This window comes from Neoarius graeffei, chromosome 3 (genome assembly GCF_027579695.1).
Source record: "Neoarius graeffei isolate fNeoGra1 chromosome 3, fNeoGra1.pri, whole genome shotgun sequence".
Lineage (NCBI taxonomy): Eukaryota > Metazoa > Chordata > Actinopteri > Siluriformes > Ariidae > Neoarius > Neoarius graeffei.
Genome location: NC_083571.1, coordinates 54,623,422 through 54,644,559, shown reverse-complemented (window position 1 = coordinate 54,644,559; position 21,138 = coordinate 54,623,422). Strand labels below are relative to the sequence as shown.

General features: G+C 39.8%; 1 protein-coding gene across 1 annotated transcript in view; it reads left to right on the top strand.

The window, feature by feature from the left end:
* LOC132882575 (phospholipid-transporting ATPase ABCA1-like) overlaps positions 1–18,515 on the top strand; it is a 340,951-nt gene extending 322,436 nt beyond the window's left edge. The window contains exons 46-49 of the mRNA XM_060915668.1: positions 190–293; positions 753–845; positions 15,184–15,427; positions 18,387–18,515. Of these exons, the coding sequence (XP_060771651.1) occupies positions 190–293; positions 753–845; positions 15,184–15,427; positions 18,387–18,515 (570 nt within the window). The remainder of the gene's footprint in view (positions 1–189; positions 294–752; positions 846–15,183; positions 15,428–18,386) is intronic.
* Positions 18,516–21,138: the final 2,623 nt, after the last annotated feature.

The following is a 21,138-nucleotide window of genomic DNA, read 5'->3' as shown; positions in this document are numbered from 1 at the left end:
GCACAATGTCACGTGTTATATTTCCAGGGGTTTTGTTTTGTTTTGTGAAATAAAATTGATTTTAGGACACACACAATTTTAGACATGCATTTGATTTGGAAGAAGGACTTCAACGAGGACTAAGTGCTCACAAACTCTGGTAGTTACTCTGTGTCCTGCTAAACCCACTGTACCTGTATTTGTGTGCAGGATGAGCCGACCACAGGGATGGATCCTAAAGCTCGCCGTTTCCTGTGGGACTGCATCCTCAGTGTGATCAAAGAGGGTCGCTCAGTCATCCTCACCTCACACAGGTGCTTCTCATTACACCTCATACACACACACACACACACACACGCATTACCACACACACACCTCACGCAGGTGCCTCTCATTATGATCTGTCTGCATGTGATAAAACAGTCCTCAGTTGTTTAATTTTGGGTAAGCTTTCCCTAGTGTTTTCTGTCTTTGTTGATTTGTGTGTGTGCGCGCGCGCGCGCCCTGGTTGTAATGAATCTCAAGGGAAGTGCAGCACAGAAACAATCACTTTTCCCTTCTGCATGTGTAACTAGCACCTAATCACCCATAACAAAACCAGGTGTCCAGTGCGTGCGTGCGCGCGTGCACTCTCACCACACACACACACACACACACACATAAATAGTGTCATTAGTACTTGTCTGTCTGGGCAGTTGCACCCCTTAAATATCGTGTGTGTGTGTGTGTTTGTTACACACTATTTCAATATATGTATATATGTCTCTGTGCAGTATGGAGGAGTGTGAGGCTTTGTGCACTCGGATGGCCATCATGGTCAATGGCCAATTTAAGTGTTTGGGCAGCATTCAACATCTAAAGAGCAGGTATGTGTGTGTGTGTCACTGTTTACATGTTTCTGCACCTCCTGAGGTCGTATCTTGTGCTTGTGCCCATATGTTGAACATAAAAGGTGAGATCTGTACAACAGTAAATGTCACACACATGGTAGGAGGTCAGTGTGTGTGTGTGTGTTGTGAAGGGGGAATTTTCCTCACAGGAGTGAAAGGATGAATGCATGACATCTCTCTCTCTCTCTCTCTCTCTCTCTCATCTCATATCCCTCCATCCCTCTCTTTTCTGTATGTATTTCCTTTAACGGTGCATCAAGACCAATATTCAGTGATACAGTATCAGATATTCATCCAGTCCCATACTGACCTGATATTATCTGACATATTTATCTAGTGTACCGCATTAATGGTAACAAAACAACAAGAAAAGAAATGACAACAATGTGGTTGTATTTCACAATTAATGATGATCAAAGCAGACTGCAAACTGTCCTCTGCAAAATGAGACAAAATGTCGACAGACATTAAAAGTGAAATAACAGCTCTTACCCACTATGTGCTTCTTGATCATCAATGACTTGATTGATTTCTCAAAAATGAAACCACTACAGGAATAGCACCCCTGCTGGCTGACTGCAGTATAACGTATAGTTATACTTACACTGTCCACTTTTCTACAGTGTCGAATCCAGCAGTTACTTTTCTCTATGCTAATATCTGAATTTTTTTTTAAAACGATATTTTTCTATATCATAAAATGTGTCTACACTTGGGAGTGAAGTGATTGACAGCCTGCGTCGCATCCTGTCTGTTTAGCTGAGTTAGTAGTCGAGCTTTGTAGTCTAGTCTAACCCTACCATTGTTTTATCATTGATTATAACTGTTCAATTTAAACATTTTGACAGTCAGGTCCTGTTGTGCTGTTGGTTGTACTAACAGACCCTCACCACAAACTTTACTATCATATACCTACTTATTTAAACTTTTCTGGACACATCCACTAATACAAACTGTTAGTGTTGGCATCAAGACCACCTAAACTGAGACCAAGTCATGACCAAGACCAAAGTGTACTGAGAACAAGACTTTGGTGGCTTGAGATCAAGTCAAGACCGAGGCAAGTTCAAGACCAAGTCAAGATCAGGACCAGACCAGTGTGTGTGAAGGGGGGCGGGGAGGGGTGACGGCCATTAAGAGGAAGAAAATTTTCTAATTAGCAATGAGTCACATTATTGGTCGCATTTGTAACATTGGTAATGATGCTAACAAATAAAATTAGACAATGCACAGATATTTCCACAGTTGTGGTCTTGAAATAAAATCCTGAGTCCTCTATGACTGAGACAAGACCGAGTAAAAATAAAAATGTGGTTGATTCCAAGACTGAGACCTTCAAAAAGTGGTCTTGAGACCGGTCTCAAGTACTATGACACTACAAACTGTTAACCATTTCTATTAAAAATGTTTGAAGCATCAAAAGGTTTAATATTAAACGGCTAGTTTAATCATGTTAGCTACCTAGCCATGTCTAAAGTCCTTCCCGCACCATGACTCCGATCTCCATTTCTACAGCCCTTGGCCTCTCGCCTATTACAGTAGGGGGGCTAGTCCTGTGGTAACCGTGAGAGTTTGACTCCCCACTCACATCTGTATTGCAGCATGCCTTGCCAGATGGCAGTAGGTACCATTTTTATGATGGTCTTTGGTATGACTTGACCACGAGTAGAACTCACGACCTCCCGATCGAGAGGCAGACACACTAACCACAAGGCCAACTTGCGGTTGCCATATAGCAACTTAGCCATATAGCAACCTTGATAAGCTATAGGTTCTTATTCCAGCTGCTCCCGTTAGGGGTCGCCACAGTGGATCTATTCCACATATTTGATTTGGCATAGGTTTTACACCAGATGCCCTTCATGACACAACCCTCCCCAATCTATCTGGGCTTGGGACTAGCCCACCAGTGGCTGGGTGATTTACCTAATCTGTATGTCTTTGAACTGTGGGGGAAATTGGAGCACCCAGAAGAAACCCACATGCAAACTCCACACAGAAAGGCCCCTGTCGGCTGTGAGTTTCAAACCTGGAATCTTCTTGCTGTGAGGCAACAGTGCTAACCGCTACACCACCGTGCTATCTTTGATGGCTGTAGATATCATTTCATTATTCATGACATCCAGCTAGTTATTGAAAGCCATTTGTTTGTCAATGAACACATACATGATCAATAACATGAGGATGAATTTTATAAGTATGCGAGTTAGTTTACAATGTATACTCTGAATAGCTATGTGTCCCAAATAATGAGTTATTAACTCGCACTGCACTGCTGGAGCATTCTACACTGGTATGATGAATGGGGAACGTTAGTCACATCAATGTCAGTGAATTTCTAGTTCATGATCATGTGATAAATGATAAATGTTCCTCCTAGATGTATCCATGTTAATGAAACATCTACAGCTGAAATTCTTTAAGCTCTCTGGATAAGTGTAGAGTGAAGACATTCTGCAATGTGCTGGATCTTGGTATGGGGAGAACGGGCCGGGTCTATTGGGTTGGCAGACCAAATGAGTGGAGGTACCTGACTTTGACTTTTCACCTCCACTGCGCAGACTCTAGCTCCAAATTTGATAACATGGTGGAGAAATTTTGGCTTCATTTCTATAGAACACCACGCCGTCCCTATCTTTAAAAGTCATTGGTCAAAACAAACATTCTCTTTAAAACAAAAATGAAACAAAACCTGCTCTTTTTTACTGCAAGCACACTCAATATAAAGTATCTAATGCAGTTAGCTAATACACTTCATTTAACCCTCTGGAGTCGAGAGCTTTACTGGTGAAGCTTGGCAAGTTTAGAATGAATAGGTCATGTATTTAGATAAATATCTTTGTGAGTTTTTAATCATACAAGCATGATAAGCATATTGACAGAAACTTTATACTTTACACTTTCCTATGTGCCCACTGCCAAATAATATTATAGCTTTTAAATGACCTAAATTAGATGAAACATAAAACTTGTCCCCTTACTCAGTCACATTGGAGTCGGAGCGCTGAGCGCCCATTTACGCATTCATAAAATACTATTCCCATGGTAATGGCATGATAATCACTTTCGCTTTTTCGGTTTCAATGGGTTTCTCTTTTGCAGAACGCACACCGTAAACAGGATAAAATCTGTCAGACATAGTTTAGGCTATTTGGAGGTAAAACTTGTTGTGAGATGGAACATGGAATTTATGCGCTTCAGATAATTCAGGACAGAGAATCAATTCATGATTCAATTCATGATTCAGGACAGTGAGTCAATTCAATCTTGAGAACTGAGAATTTGATGCTGATGATGAGTGGTGCCTTTTTATTTTTTTATTTTTTTACTTCAGCTCAATCCAGCCAAAGATCAAGTGGAGTAAGTGTAAATATTTCTCGTATTTCTGATGAGCAGATCGGTTGATATGCGTGCACTGTAGTGTATACACAGGAAACATGACTGAGCAAATTTTCCAGAATTAAAAGTATTTTCCTCAAAAATAGTTAATTTTGCTCTACTTTGAGTTTAGGGAGTAAAATTTGGAGTTGGAGTGGGAGCAAAATTACAGAGTAATTGTGTAACAGAGTAACAGAGTTGTTTGTGGCTCTGAACTGAGTAAAACAGTACAAGAGTTCATTTCAAAACAATGAATAGAGTCAAATACCAAAATAAAGTAAAATAACAGATAAATGAAGCTGTTGTAAATAGCAGTGTGGAAAAAAAACATGACCTTACCCATTGTGATGAACCGTTTTGATCACTTGACCTGATGGGATGATGAGATGGCAGTGGGAGGGGTTTTCACTCTTCTCATTGAATGGAATGGAAATGTTTACCATTCTCATTGAATACCCCCCCCCCCACACACACACACCAACCCTTTATCCCAAAACAATAGGGCATAATTTTTTTGATGGCCAGTTAATTGTCCAAATCAATAGAGCAGATTTAAGTTTTTGTGCTTGATCCATTCCTCAGACTGAACAGAATCACCTCAAGTGACCAAAATAGTTCGACACAGCGGGTAAGGTCATGTTTTTTTTTTTCCATACATTCCAACACAGTTCTAAAACTGTTTTTGACAGCATCTTCATTTATTTGTTTTTTAAGTACAATCATGACCTACATACTACATAGATATTATTGTACCTGAACTTGTGCTGAATACAAAAAAAGTCATATGACTTTGAAAATTCTGCTTAGATTTGTTGAAATTGACAACAAAATCATTAGAGTGCCAGAAAATACCCATAGACCGCAGAGGGTTAAAGTCAACCAGCTAATAAAGAACAAGCCTGGTAGCCTATCGGTTGTGACAAGTACCAAAAAGCTCCATCTTGTTCACACTTATTCTTCTCCCTCTCTCTCTTTATCTTTCTTTCCCCTGCCTGTTGTAATTAATGATTCAGGAGGCGTGGGTGTGCTTAATGAGTGAAGAAGTGATTAGGCCTCTCTTTCTTTCTTTCTCACTTGCATTTCTCCCTCATTGAGAGCATGCTCTGTCATGCAGCATCACACTGGGACAAAACCAACATCCCTCCATTACTGTCGCTTCATCCCTCCACCCAGTGTTTCTCTTTCCTCCCAGTTTCTAACCTGGTGTGTGTGTGTGTGTGTGTGTGTGTGTGTGTGTGTGTGTGTGTGTGTGTGTGTGTTACTAGGGGAACCTCAGCTTGATGGCATTTAGTGTTTGCTGGAATATTAAAGGGGATAACATGGCTCAGATTGGGTTATGGGTGAAAACACGCTGAAGACAGTAGAGGGGGAAGTGGGGATGAATTTGTTGCCTGATAGTTCTCATTTCCTTTCCTGTCAAAAGGCAGTTGGAATGTTTTGGGGATTTTTTTGTTGTGTTTGGCTGTGAGTAATAATGTATGTCTGACAACAGAGGCTGCTGGAACATTCCATCACCTTACCGCCTAGCAGCGACATGCTCCCTCCTCCCCTTATTACATCACCTTATCTTTTCCCTCTCCCAGCTCATTGCTTCAACTCTTCCTTTCCTGCTACCTTTTGCTGCCACCTCTAGGACAGCAGCTGTTTTTAGTCACTAATGCCATGGAGTCCAGCATACGCACACCCACACAAGCTTAAATAAAAAAAACAAAACAAAAATAAGTGCATAGTCACACATGCATTCCTATCATCATATCCTCTGGTAATAGCGTTTTTGCCTTATTAGGTTCACAAAAGAGGAAACCAGAGAGATACTGATGAGGAAAATATTGTGTATATCAGTGCTAACACCAGCTAACTTGGCTCACAACATTCAACAAGACCCCACAGCATGTGTAACTATAAATGGCTAAAAAGCTTGGCATTGTTGATTACAATTTTGTTCAATAAAAGTGATTGTTATAATGATAAATCACTGTGATATAAAAGCAATAATACATCAGGATAGGCTGTTATAGGACAAGAACGGCTGTTTGCTTTGTGTGTATTCGGGCTGCATCATACCACCTTGCTGTAGATTGGTTTTCTATAACACTAACATGCCCCATTGTGTTTAACTCCTGATCTAATAAGGTACACGGGACCCTTAGAAAAAAAAATCCTCAATGTGTCTTACAATACTTCGAAAAGGCCTTTTAAAATCTCAACGTCTCAATACTACTTGGAGCCCTCTATGATCTTCTGGTTCTTGCTGCTTTCAGGGGTTCTGTATCATGATCATGGTTTACTTTCTGCTCTGAGCCCAGCTTCCTAACAAGCCAAGATGTGTGAAGGAAAGAACTTCACTGCATTGTATGTGTATACGTGTTAATAAGTGCTGTCTTAGAACCTATAAGGTTTCTCAAGAAGGACAAGCTGAAGAACTTGCAAGGATTTACTCTCAAATATTCCCTTTTTTCGAAAGAAGTACAGTAAATAATAAAATGATCATAAATTAGTATAAATTACTATTACACTGAAACTATGTTGCTCTGCAGTGGACTTGTGTCACATCTAGGGTGTATTCTGGACTCGCACACAAGGTTTCCCAGGATTTGGCTCTGGATCCACCATGGCCCTGACCATGATAAATCAAATACTGAATAGGAATGAATGAATACATTTGTAATTAATAAGAAAGTGAGGAATTTACTGTATGTCTGGTGCCACCATTTAATTTATAGGATAACTCAGTAACTTTACTAGAACGACACTCGGTAGAGTGCATACCTTTGGCAAGCCACATATTATCAAAATCAAATTACTTGAACCTAGGATAATACTTAATGTACACCAAATTTCATCAGAATTAGTTCACTACTTTTTGAATCACATTGGGAACAGATAAATAAAAAAATCTTGGATCAACATACAGTGCCTTGAAAAAGCATTCATACCCCTTGAACCTTTTCACATTTTTCCACCTTACAACCACTAACTTAAAAGTTTTTTATTGAGATTTTATGTGATAGACCAACACAGAGTAGCACATAATTGTGAAGTGAAACGAAAATGATAAATGGTCTTCAAAATTTTAAACAAATAAAAATCTGAAAAATGTGATGTGCATTAGTATTCAGCCCCCCTGCGTCAATACTTTGTAGAGCCATCTTTTGCTGCAATTACAGCTGCAAGTCTTTTGTGGTATGTCTCTACCAGCTTTGCACATCTAGACACTGAAGTTTTTGCCCATTCTTCTTTGCAAAATAGCTCAAGCTCAGCCAGATTGGATGGAGAGCGTCTGTGAACAGTAATTTTCAAGTCTTGCTCACAGATGCTCAATGGGATTTAGGTCTGGACTTTGACTGGGCCATTCTAACACATGAATATTCTTTGATCTAAACCATTCCATTGTAGCTCTGGCTGTATGTTTAGGGTCATTGTCTTGCTGGAAGGTGAATCTCCTTCCCAGTCTCAAGTCTTTTGCAGCCTCCAACAGGTTTTCTTCCAGGATTACCCTGTATTTAGCTCCATCCATCTTCCCATCAACTCTGACCAGCTTCCCTGTCCCTGCTGAAGAAAAGCATCCCCATAGCATGATGCTGCCACCACCATGTTTCACAGTGGGGATGGTGTGTGCAGGGTGATGAACAGTGTTAGTTTTCTGCCACACATAGCACTTTGCATTTAGGCCAAAAAGTCCAACTTTGGTCTCGTCTGACCCAAAACACCTTCTTCCATGTTTGCTGTGTCCCCTACATAGCTTCTGGCAAACTGCAAATGGGACTTCTTATGCCTGTCTTTCAACAATGGCTTTCTTCTTGCCACTCTTCCAAAAAGGCCAGGTTTGTGGAGTGTACGACTTATAGTTGTCCTGTGCACAGATTATCCCACCTGAGCTGTGAATTTCTGCAGCTCCTCCAGAGTGATCATGGGCCTCTTGGCTGCTTCTCTGACCAGTGCTCTCCTTGCTCGCTCTGTCAGTTTAGGTGGATGGCCATGTCTTGGTAGGTTTGCAGTTGTGCCATATTTTTTCCATTTTTGAATGATGGATTGAACAGTGCTTCTTGAGATGTTCAGAGCTTGGGATATTTTTTTATAACCTAACCCTGCTTTAAACTTCTCCAGAACTTTATCCCTGACCTGTCTGGTGAGTTCTTTGGTCTTCATGATGCTGTTTGTTGTTCAGTGTTCTCTAACAAACACTGAGGCCTTCACAGAACAAGTGTATTTATGCTGAGAGTAAATTACACACAGTAGGACTCTATTAACTAATTAGATGACTTCTGAAGGCAATTGATTGCACTTGATTGTATTTAGAGGTATTATAGGACAGGGGGCTGAATACTAATGCACACCACATTTTTCAGATATTTATTTGTTTAAAATGTTGAAGACCATTTATCATTTTCGTTTTACTTCACAATTATGTGCTACTCTATGTTGGTCTATCACATAAAATCTCAATAAAAAACTTTTAGGTTTGTGGTTGTAAGGTGGAAAAATGTGAAAAAGTTCAAGGGGTATGAATACTTTTTCAAGGCACTGTATCTGGATTTGCATGAAAATCTAATCAATGGTTCCTTGACCCATGGCTCACCTTTCTTCAAAATTTCATCAAAATCTGTTCACTACTTTTTGAGTTATGTTGGGAACAGGAAAGCAAATGGAGACGAAAACATAACCTCCTCCAACAAAGGAGGAGGTAATGACTAATCAGTCTGTTAAAAAATTCTGAAATGAGAATTGATAAAGTTGATGGAAATTTGATCATTTTGTACAACACACAATACTGAAGCTTGTTTTCAAATATCACCAGGAGGAACTTCTGGTAGCCAAAAGGCATATTCAAACAAAGCACAGCTGCCTCAAGCCACCCCAAGAGTGAATGCCAACCCTCCCCACTCCCCTGCTGGCCTACGTTTACACTGCCCTTACCATTCCACGCTATGTTTTTTTTTTTTTTTCGTTGACTAATCGATGAGTGTGGTATGCAACAGTCATACTAGTCAAATGAACCAGACTATGGAGATCAAGCACAATCAGGTATGGTACAGATCGCCTAGAGTGAGTAGCATCCTAAGTTAGATAGCTAGCTAGGATTTTCATTGGTAACTAGAAGTTTCCCGGAAGCTATCTTCATTAAAGCTGAGAAGCCATGGCCTAATGGGTAGAGAAGCAGCTATGAGACCAAAAGGGCACCAGTTTGATTCCCTGGACTAGCAGGAATGGCTGAAGTGCCCTTGAGCAAGGCACCTAACCCCCAGGCTGCTCTGGGTATGTTGTATGTTGCTCTGGATAAAAGTGTCTGCTAAATGCCATTAATGTAATGTAAAGCTAAGAACACAGAGCTTTCCGAACTCTTAAAGAAAACTTTCCAAGGTAACTTGGGAAGAACATTTACCCCAGAAATGACCAGAAAGAAGAGTTCTTGGTTTAAGAAAGCAACCCATATTCTGGTGCATCTGTGCACAAGTTTCTTCATTGAGCCTACCTTCTTTGAGTTAGTTATTAGGATAGCCAAACTACAGGATAACACCTCAAAAGTTAGTATTGTACTTCAAGGAATCCATAAAGACTTGAACAACAGTATATCTGGCTTGTTCCTGGATTGGAAACAATGTCCATCGTGCCACTCTTTTGACAGGTCTGGCAGCAGGATTTGTGAAGACACACCAATCACTGATGTTTTTGGAGGAATATTCTTTTCAATAAGCATTATTCACTACTGGCTCAAAAGAGCTGAAATTCCAAGTAATCCTCAGCAAATATTTATAAAGTATAATTATATTGGTATGAGGCATGCTCTTTTCTCCACACCTCCAAGATGAAGAGATGGAGCTCTCTGGGGGGGGCTTATTGTTTCTTGAGATGTAGAGTTTGGAATTAAAATACGTGAGTCAGAGGTCTCGACCCTGGATGGCACACAGGCCCTTGAGTTCCTTTAGGATTTGAATGGTTTAGAAGGGTTTGAAGTTTTCCCTTCACATCAAGGCTGTTTGGTTTAGGATCTGACTTGATCTGTATCTGTCGAGGGGAAGTGAAAGAAAGTGAATTGCAGCTTCTGGGGCCAAGGAGAGTTATCATAACACTGGACCTTGCAGATATCTCTGTTTATCTGCACAAAATTTAATTTCCTGTTTGGATCATTACTTATTTGTTCATAGTTTCTTTTCCGCCTCTTTAGCCTTGCACGCACTCACAGCCTTTTCGTGTTTGAAAAAGACTCGTGAGTCATCTTAATCAATCACTCTATAAAAATAAACATTTTTATGGCTCCGCCTCCATCAGCCTCTAAGTAAACACAAATACAGAGGCGACCAATAAAAACTCCCCATAAGCCTGTCCTACACCAATCAAATCGCTCTTTTACCACCCTCTTGTCATTTGTCGCAGACATTAGAGTGTCTCGCTGTCTGTCCTCTCAAGCCTTGTTTTTCAAGACATAAAGCTACAAAGTGCCTTAATGCAGTGCACTAATGCTGAGTACACGGGAAGTGTTTTATAAGATCGTCTAAAGTTTGGACCTGCCGACAGACAGTCACTTTGGGAAAGGCAATAAATCAGAACTGAATTTGATGTGAAGACAGGCACATATAACAGTACCCACGTCTCTGTGCCTGTAAAATGCACATGCTCTGTGATTGGCCTGCCAGATTTTAGTCTTTTGCCATGACCTATAAGCTCTGAACTTGCTTTCTGGAGTGTGTAGCATGTGACTTTCACTGCACCACAAATCTGTATAAACCACACTTTCTTGTTTCATGCTTGAATTATAATGGCTATTTTACTTAAAGCCAACTTAAAAAATGTATACAGTACAAGATGGGCATGAAATCCGTCTCACCTCCAGTGAGGTGTTTGTCAGCCCCATTAAAGGAATTGAACCTGTGTTTTTTCCCTTTCTTGTGTTTTGGGACTGACAGAAATGTAAGCTGAACCTTAATGGAGATTGGAAGCAAGGTCTTTGTTCCTGTTGCTACCAGGTTGCATCCTAAAATTCTATTTGAAGCCTTCTTGATTGGTCAAACCTTCATCTTATGACCCTGAAATCAATCAGCTGCCATTGTTTAGGACGTACCAATCCTTAAGATACCCTTGCAGGAATCAAAGGAGCAGGGATCAATGATACACCGATGCTTCCTAATTGAAGTCTTTTATATTTTTTTGTGTGATTATACACCTACAGTATAAATGCTTGGCCTTTATATATATTTTTTTAAATAAACCACAAATATAAAATTAATTATCTTAACTGCATGCACTGGCCACTTTAAGAGGAACTTGTTCTTGAGTCTAAGATTCCTGTTCTTGGCTGCAGGAGTGGAACCCAATGTGTTCTGCTGTTGCATGCTGAGATGCTTTTCTGCTCACCACGGTTGTAAAGAGTGATTACAGGAGTTACTATATCCTTCCTGACAACTCAAACCAATCTGGCCATTTTCCTCTGACCTCTCTGATCAACAAGGTGTTTCCACCCACACAATTGTCGCTCACTTGATTGTTTTTTTGTTGTTGTTGTTTGTTTTTTGCACCATTCTGTGTAAACTCTAGAGACTAGTGTGTGTGTGTGTGTGTGTGTGTGTGTGTGTGTGTGTGTGTGTGTGTGAGAGAACCCCAGGAAATCAGCAGTTTCTGAAATACTCAAACCAGTCCACCTGGCACCAACAGCCATGCCACAGTGAAAGCCACACTTCGAGAGCACAATTTTTCCCATTCTGATGTTTGAAGTGAACATTAACTGAAGCTCTTGATTTGTATCTGCATGATTTTATGCATTGTGCTGCTTAGGGATTGGCTGATTAGAGAACTGCATAAAACAGCAGATGGATGGGTGTTCCTAAGTGGCCGGTGAGTGTAAATAAGCATAGGGGTTAGATGATGATCATATGAGATTTCATATTATGATTAGAATCTTCATTAGGCTCAAAAATATAGTGTAAGTCAAAAGTTTGGACACCCCTACTCATTCATAGATTTTTCTGTATTTTGATATTTCTATATTCTACATTGTAGAACAATACTGAAGACATCAACACTATGAAATAACACATGGAATATATCTGGAATTATGTGGTAAACAAACAGTGTTAAACAAAATCTTTCATATTTTAGATTCTTCAAAGTAATCAGCATTTACCTTGATGATGCTTTGTACACTATCGGCATTATCTTAACCAGCTTCATGAGGTAGTCACCTGGAAAGCATTTCAATTAATAAGTGTGCCTCATCAAAAGTTAATTAGCGGATGAGTTTCTTGCTTTCTTAATGCATTTGAGACCAAAATAGTAAATAATAAATGTACAGTAATTAGCCCTATTCAACAACTGTAGTAATTCATATTACTACAATCAAGAACCGCTCAACTACATAAAGAGAAATGACAGTCCATCGTTACTTTAAGACATGAAGTGTTTATTATTATTATTATTATTATTATTAATAATAATAATAAAAATAAAGAAAAACTACTGAATTAGGTGTGTCCAAACTTTTGACTGTTACTGTATAATGTACACATACAATAATATTGTGCAATCATGATATAGGACTGTTAGTTGAATCTAAACCCATGTTCTCTCAGTGTCCATGTGGGTTCCTTCTGGGTTCTCTGATTTCCTGTGACATCACAAAAACAAGCTGGTTGGTGGACTGGCTACATAAAACTGCCCCTAAGTGAGGGTGAATGTGTGTGAGTGTGTGTGAATGGTGGCTTGGCGTACCATCCAAGGTGTATTTCTGCCTCATGTCGATTGTTCTGGTGATAGACTCCAGATCCACTGTGATTCTGATCAGGATAAATCACTTACTGAAGATAAAAATTGAATGAACATGTAACAATTTCACTGAAATTGCTTTTAAGTGATAAGAACAAGCTTATTTGCTAATTTAGACGTTCTTGCTCGCTGTATTGAGTTTTATGGTCCTTGTTTCTTTTCACACTTTCTTCACCTCCTTGGAAGTAAGAGCTAATAATGTAAAGAAGAGAAACCAGGAAATTAAATAGGATGGTGTAATTTAAAAAAAAGAAGAAGAAGAAGATACACCCATGGTTGCTATGCCTGTATATTCCAGTGAAGGAGGCGTGGCCTTAATACTTGTCAATCTTACTGTAGGCAGTGGTGCCTTGTAATTGCAAATACTAGTGAAGGATGTGTGGCCAGGTACCTGTCAGTCCTGTCGAAAGAGATGTGGCCTTTGTGCCTGTCAGTTCTAGTGAAAGAGGTGTGGCCTGTGTTCCTGTTCCACAGTAAAAGAGGCGTGGCTTCTGTCATTATTATAGATGAAGATTTGAGTAATGTTGAATAACAGCATGAGATTTCACTCTGCCCTTGAAATAATAGTAGCCGACATTTCCTTATTGCTCTTCACTGAGAAATTCTCACACACACACACACACACACACACACACACACCGGTGTGTAATAAGTCCTGCTTCCCTGTGCATGACTTACGATTTGTTCCTAACACATATCACAATGAGTAAATAAAACGTTAGGGGATTAATTAAGCAGAAAACAGCAGGTTGTGAGAGCTCTAATGACAAACTAACAAGAGGAGCACTGTTTTATACACACACACACACACAGCAGGATTTATTGATAAATGCAGTCAAATATTAACTGGAAGATCAGTACTTAAGCATGTGTGGATCCAGACACAGGAAGATGTGGTGTGTGTGTGTGTGTGTGTGTGTGTGTGTGTGTGTGTGTGTGTGTGTGTTTTCATAGAAAATTATTAGCCTGTGCAGAGATGGATAATATTAACCATATGCTCCTTGTGGCTTCTTCACATCAGCCACAGCATGTGTTTTTTGCACAGATGTTTGCCATAACTTGGTTCAACTGCTCTGATGTGTGATTATAATACCGTGTGTGTGTGTTTAGAAGGAGGCTGCCTTTTTATGAGTGTATATTTCCACCACTAATTGTAGGTCAGCTGTGCTTGATTGGTTTCTCAAACTCAAATTACTCACATTTTGAGCCGCTAAGTTCTGTTATCAGTCATTTATGAATGTGGTTCTGCTGTAGATCATTTAATTGTGTGCTTTATTGCATTAATTTCCACCAAAAATGAACTCGGTTGAATACGGAACCTTTAATATCTGTAATATTAACTACATAACCCGTAATATAATTTTACATCTAAACAATATATTCCTTTGGTCCTAGTTTACACTCACTGGCCACTTTATTAGATACACCCATCCACCTGCTGTTTTATGCAGTTATCTACTCAGCCAATCCCTTGTGTGACAGCAGCACAATGCATCAAATCATGCAGATACAAATCAAGAGCTTCAGTTAATGTTCACTTCAAACATCAGAATGGGAAAAATCAGGATCTCTATGACTTTCTTTGTGACAGATGGACTGGTTTGAGTATTTTTGAAACTGCTGATCTCCTGGAGTTTTCACACACAACAGTCTCTAGAGTTTACACAGAATGGCACAAAAAACATTGAGTGAGCGACAGTTCTGTAGGTGGAAACATCTTGTCGATAAGAGAGGTCAGAGGAAAATGGCCAGATTGGTTTGAGCGTTTTTGCCAGATAGGATATAGTAACTCATAGCAACTCTTTACAACCGTGGTGAGCTGAAAAGCATCTCAGCATGCAACAGCAGAAGACCACATTGGGTTCCACTCCTGCAGCCAAGAACAGGAATCTTAGAATCAACAAGAAGTTCCTATTAAAATGGTCAGTGAGTGTATATTAATGAATGAAAGGAATATTTTAAGTTTATGATGGTGTGCATGAGAGTATTACATACGGTATGTTTCTTTTTTAATAAGAATATGTGACAGTTTTGAACTATTGGTGACATTTAAGTGATTTCTAAATGGTTTCCTTTGGAGTTTTGAGGTTGGGGTTCGGCGTAACACACTTTAATAATACACCATTCAATGGGAATACCAAAAAAAAAAAGTAATGTGTGTGTGTGTGTGTGTGTGCAGGTTTGGTGACGGTTACACTGTAATCGTACGTGTCCAAGGCAGTCCAGCTGATCTGAGTGCGGTTGAGGAGTTTGTGACTCAGACGTTTCCTGGCAGCGTGTTGAAAGAGAAACACCACAACACACTGCAGTATCAGATGCCCCACAAAGAGGGTGCTCTCTCACATATCTTCAGCCAGTTCAGCAGAAACCAACACACACTGGGAGTTGAGGACTACTCAGTCTCTCAAACCACGCTGGATCAGGTAACACACACATACTGAGACTGACCCCATGTCATATACCCTAGGTAGTGAGCATATATAGTGAATAGGAAGCCATTTTGAATTGTAGCTGAAGATTATTAAAAAAAAATTCCTAAATGAAGATGAACTGAATATGGCAGATTTTTTTTTTGCACAAATCATGGCTAGAAGGAAAGAAAAGTAAATTCTCCAATCTTTAAATGGTTACATGTCAATAATGAGTGACTGAATGTTGATTGGGTTTATTTGGAATTATCATTACAACAGATGAACTGAATTTGGAATTGATCTAAACAGAGTCAAGGTCACAACAACACATTACTTACACGTTCATGTTCAGGAAATCAAATTGTGTTTCTGGCTAGCTAAGATTTTTTGCCATCGGTCCATCCATGGGTGTTTCTCAATGTCCAGGAAGAATCCTTAACTGGCTGCACTTCAAGGATGCCATGTCATCGAATCGAATCCCGCTGAAGGACTATTGCCATGTCTAGGATCCTTTGAATTCTACCAAGGACCGAGTCGTTTGTTCAAAGAATTTTCAAGGATACATGTGTAGATCCTCGGCGTTCGTAAAGGACCCTAATGTGCATGTACAAGGCAGGACCTTTTCAATGATGCACACCTGCATGCGAGTTTAGTTTTTGCAGGGTGATTGAGGAAAACTCATGAATATTCATGAGGAAAATGCTATCTGATTGGCTGGTAAATGGGTTTTGTTTAACTGCATTGTTTTGACGCTAAACTTGATAATCATTGAATTTATCAACCCTAACCCTTACCTTATTGGCATATGTATGTTATCCAAGATAGGGTTCCCAAGTCTACGCAACATGGTGAAACATTAAGGCATTCACCAGCCAATCAGGTTGAGCTTTCTTCATCACTGACCATTCATGTGGCACTTTCCTCATCACCGGCCAGTCAGGTAGACTTTCCTCATCACTGGCCAACCATGTGGTGCTTTCCTCTTCACTGGCCAATCATGTGGCACTTTCCTCATCACCAGCCAACCATGTGGCTCTTTCCTCATCACCAGCCAATCATGTGGCTCTTTCCTCATCACCAGCCAACCATGTAGAGCTTTCCTCATCACCAGCCAATCAGGTTGAGCATTCTTACTCACCGGCCAATCATGTGGTGCTTCCCCCATCACCAGCCAACCAGGTGGTGCTTTCCTCTTCACCGGCCAATCATGTGGCACTTTCCTCATCACCGGCCAATCACGTGGCGCTTTCCCCTTCACCGGCCAATCATGTGGCGCTTTCTTCATCACCGGCCAATCATGTGGTGCTTTCCTCATCACCGGCCAATCATGTGGCGCTTTCCTCATCACCGGCCAGTCAGGTAGACTTTCCTCATCACCGGCCAACCAGGTTGAGCATTCTTACTCACCAGCCAATCATGTGGTGCTTTCCTCATCACCAGCCAACCAGGTGGCGCTTTCCTCATCACCAGCCAAATCAAGTGGCGCATTCCTGATCACTGGCCAATCAGGTACAGCTTTCCTCATCACCGGCCAATCATGTGGCACTTTCCTCATCACCGGCCAGTCAGGTAGACTTTCCTCATCACCGGCCAACCAGGTTGAGCATTCTTGCTCACCAGCCAATCATGTGGCGTTTTCCTCATCACCAGCCAACCAGGTGGTGCTTTCCTCTTCACCGGCCAATCATGTGGCACTTTCCTCATCACCGGCCAACCAGGTGGTGCTTTCCTCTTCACCGGCCAACCATGTGGCGCTTTCCTCATCACCGGCTAAATCAAGTGGCACATTCCTGATCACCGGCCAATCAGGTACAGCTTTCCTCTTCACTGGCCAATCATGTGGCACTTTCCTCATCACCGGCCAGTCAGGTAGACTTTCCTCATCACTGGCCAATCAAGTGACACTTTCCTCATCACCGGCCAAATCAAGTGGTCCATTCCTGATCACCGGCCAATCAGGTACAGCTTTCCTCATCACTGACTAATCAGGTAGAGCTTTCCTCATCAGTGGCCAATCATGTAGCGCTTTCCTCATCACCAGCCAAATCAAGTGGTGCATTCATGATCACCGGCCAATCAGGTACAGCTTTCCTCATCAGCAGCCAATCATATATCACTTTCCTCTGCAATAGCCAATAATGTAGTGCTTTCATGTTAACTGGCCAATCATGTAGTACTTTCCTCTTCACCTGTCAATCAGGTTGTACTTTCCTCATGAAATATGACAATCCTCATGAGTTTTCCTGGCCAACTTGCAAAAAGAAAACTTTCCACCAGCACACTTGCCATGATGTGTTCTCCAAATGCTAGGAATGCCGAGCCTCTGAAGGGCCCGACTTTGAATGATCTGCCCTACCAGAGAAGCATCCTTGACTTTTAGAAATACTCCAAGTGGATGAATTATTGTAGGATTTATTTGGAATTATCATTCAGCATCAGATGACCTGATTAGATTTTAGACTTGAACCAAACAAGTTCAAGGTCAGAGCAAGATCAAATGTCTGAAATAGTTTTGCTTCAAAAGCTTCATGTTTGAAGTATATTTTAAGGGTGTTTCTGCCATACAAATTAATAACAAGAAGGACTAGATGTGTTGGCGGTGGAGGAATCAATCATTGTGGATGTCATTGGCTTTGAGTTCGATTTGTTTCAGATAATTGCAGTCAGTTATCGTCTCATCTGAGGAGAAAAAAGAGAAAGCGCACAAACACAAACAATGAGCACTAGCTTCTATTAATTTTCAAGATTTACAGGACAAAACTACAATTAAATAAATTGTCTGTTTGGTCTCTGGGCTCACCCATGAGACGGCACAAAATCCACACACTCATTAATCGGAATGTTCTGGAGACATGTCACTCACTCACACTCTCACACACACACACACACACACACACACACACAGATATGCATTTTTTTTTTTAAATTTGTGATAGATTGTCTGAATGATTTTTTAATGTGTTTTTCTCAGGTGTTTGTGAATTTTGCACGACAGCAGCATGATGCTGAAGACCGTGTGTACGAGAATCCTGTAGATTTGAGTGACGAAATACCGATGCAAACACACACACAAACATACAGAATAAAGACTGAGGAATGAATAGATTCTCAGACCTCAGGTTAAGATGCACAGAGAATGAGTCCACACTCTTCTACTGTAACTTTTTTTTTTTTTAAATTAAAGTTCTTCACAGGAGCTCTCAGGAATTTTGATAGAAAATATACTGTATAAATGGTTTGTTTTTTTTTAATTGTTGGAATCTTTTTATCCCTGTATTGCAATTGCTTTATTTGTAAACTGCACAAATGTGTGGCAAGCATCTGTTCTCAGGAACCAGTCAGCTTGAAGCTTTGGCTTTAAGACTAGAAAGGAACAAGCCAAAAACAGACTTGAATGACACTGTTTGTTTGTTTGTTTGTTTGTTTGTTTGTTTGTTTTATTTTTTTTCATTCTAATTCAATCTTAGCTAATACATGATCAATCAAGAGTAAAGAGGTTTTGATATTTGTTGTGATCTCACCCAAGATGAAAATATTGCCAAAAATGTATCATCATCAATTGCCTTCATGGACTATCATCAGCATCACATTTCACCACTTCATTGGAGATTATACACATATTTTACAATGAGCCAAAGTGCAATACTTATAAATCTTTCAATTATAGACAATCACTCCATCATCCAAATCCATAGTCTTATCAATGTAGGTAGTTTCATTATTGATGTTGTTGTTGTTGTTGTTGTTTACTAAAACTTGTCAACTTTGAAAATTTACCACTGTAAAACACTTGATATTCTAATGGCACTTAAATATTTATAACAATTCAATAAGTTATAAACCTTTGTTGATGTGGTTATATTTTAATTAACCTTTATAATACCTCATCATGATCAAACAAAGCAAGGCGTTTCACTGTGAGCATCGAAACATACAAAATTACAATGGACCAAATTGCAGTAACCATGGAAACATCTGAACAGCCACAGCCCAGTTTTTCAATGCTCATGGTTCCAGAAGGCCATTAGATAAGTTAACAAAGAGCAAAAACTTTAACATATTATGAAATTAGCCATTCAAAAGCAATTGAGAGTGAAGAAGAAGAAGAAGAAGACAACAACTAGAATATCATTCCAACAGACACCAATCACAGTAACCATGGAAACCATGGAACTGTAAACAGCCATTTATTTCAATGGTCTTTACTCCAAGACAATAAGTACAGGAAATTAGCAAGCTAACATATACTTACAAAGTAGCCATGCTAAAACAGTTACTAGTGAAGAACATCATGTAGCTATAAATTGATAAAACATGCTGTGACATGTTTGAGATGCTGTTCTTTAATTAATTAATTAATTAATTAATTAATGTGATTTTGAGCAAATAGCTGCTGTATAAGAGGAATAAAATATTTCAGGATGTGCCATTATTGGGGAAAATAATCAATGTTGTGGTGGTAACAGTACGTCTGCTTTGTCTAATCATGGTTTTTCATGACAGTACTTTCTCAAATAACTTCTTTATTTATAAATCTGCATTTTAACGAAAATGGTTAAAATGCAATTAGTCATCTCTGTGCGAGTTCGTTTAGCTCAACTCTAAAAGTTTAATTTGGAAGGTTTCTAAATGTTCATAGAGGTTATAAGTGTGAGAGAAACGTCTGCAAACAGGTCCTTTATAAAGTAGGCGGAGTCAAAGTTCAGCTATGTGTTTTACAATGTACAGTATTGGTTATACTGATTTATGAATTAGGGCTCCATATGCACTGTTTTAGCTCAGGTATTCAATTAGAACCTCACAGCTCACATTATTAATTTGCCTTTCTCTCTCTCTCTCTCTCTCTCTCTCACACACACACACACACACACAAAATGAATAAATACACTGCATTAGTTCTTCATTGCATCTTGGTTGCACATAGCACTTTTCCGCAGCACACACACATCTGATTGAATCTGGTGGTGCCCGTGTTCTTGACAAAGCTGATGTGTTTGTACGACAGATTGCTGTCTGCACGAACAGCTGATTAAACATTTGCACACATAGCGTCTGAGCCATAGGGAGTTTCATTTCACATGTCTCACCTTTCGTTTACTCAGAGAAGACAGCGTGTCGCTCATTTCTTCTTCTCACCCCTTGCTCGTTCTCTCTCTCTCTCTCTCTCTCTCACACACACCTCTTATTATCAGTAACTTTTTCCTTGTTTGCAGTTTTTTCAGTCCTTTGTTCTCCTTCCACTGGCATATAACTCTCCCATTTCACACTGAGATATTACTATTCTTTTCTTTTGCTTTGCTTATAGATTTAATCATAGTTATGTTTGATATATAAATTCAGCTTAGAGGACAAAAAAAAATCTATGAATGGATCAAGCAGTTCTGTAGCTACTGTCCCCATATTTGGGCTTTATATTAACATCAAAGGGAGCAAAGTATGCAACATTTAGTAGGTTACTTCAAAGGTACTCATAAGATTGTGCTTTGTACATACATGGGGAAAAAAAAAAAGCCAAAAACAATACGCTGATCATTCAAGTGATTAAAGACACAAGAACACTGTTGCTAGGCAACTGGGCTTAGCATTAGTTGGCTAATGACTAACAATTCAGCTATCCAAGCACTATCCTAACAACTCTTTTGTGGTCACCATGTTTGGGACAAAATTTCTGGCTTTGCTGCATAATGTGAATGTGAAGGTGTTGCAAAATGGCTCAATGGACT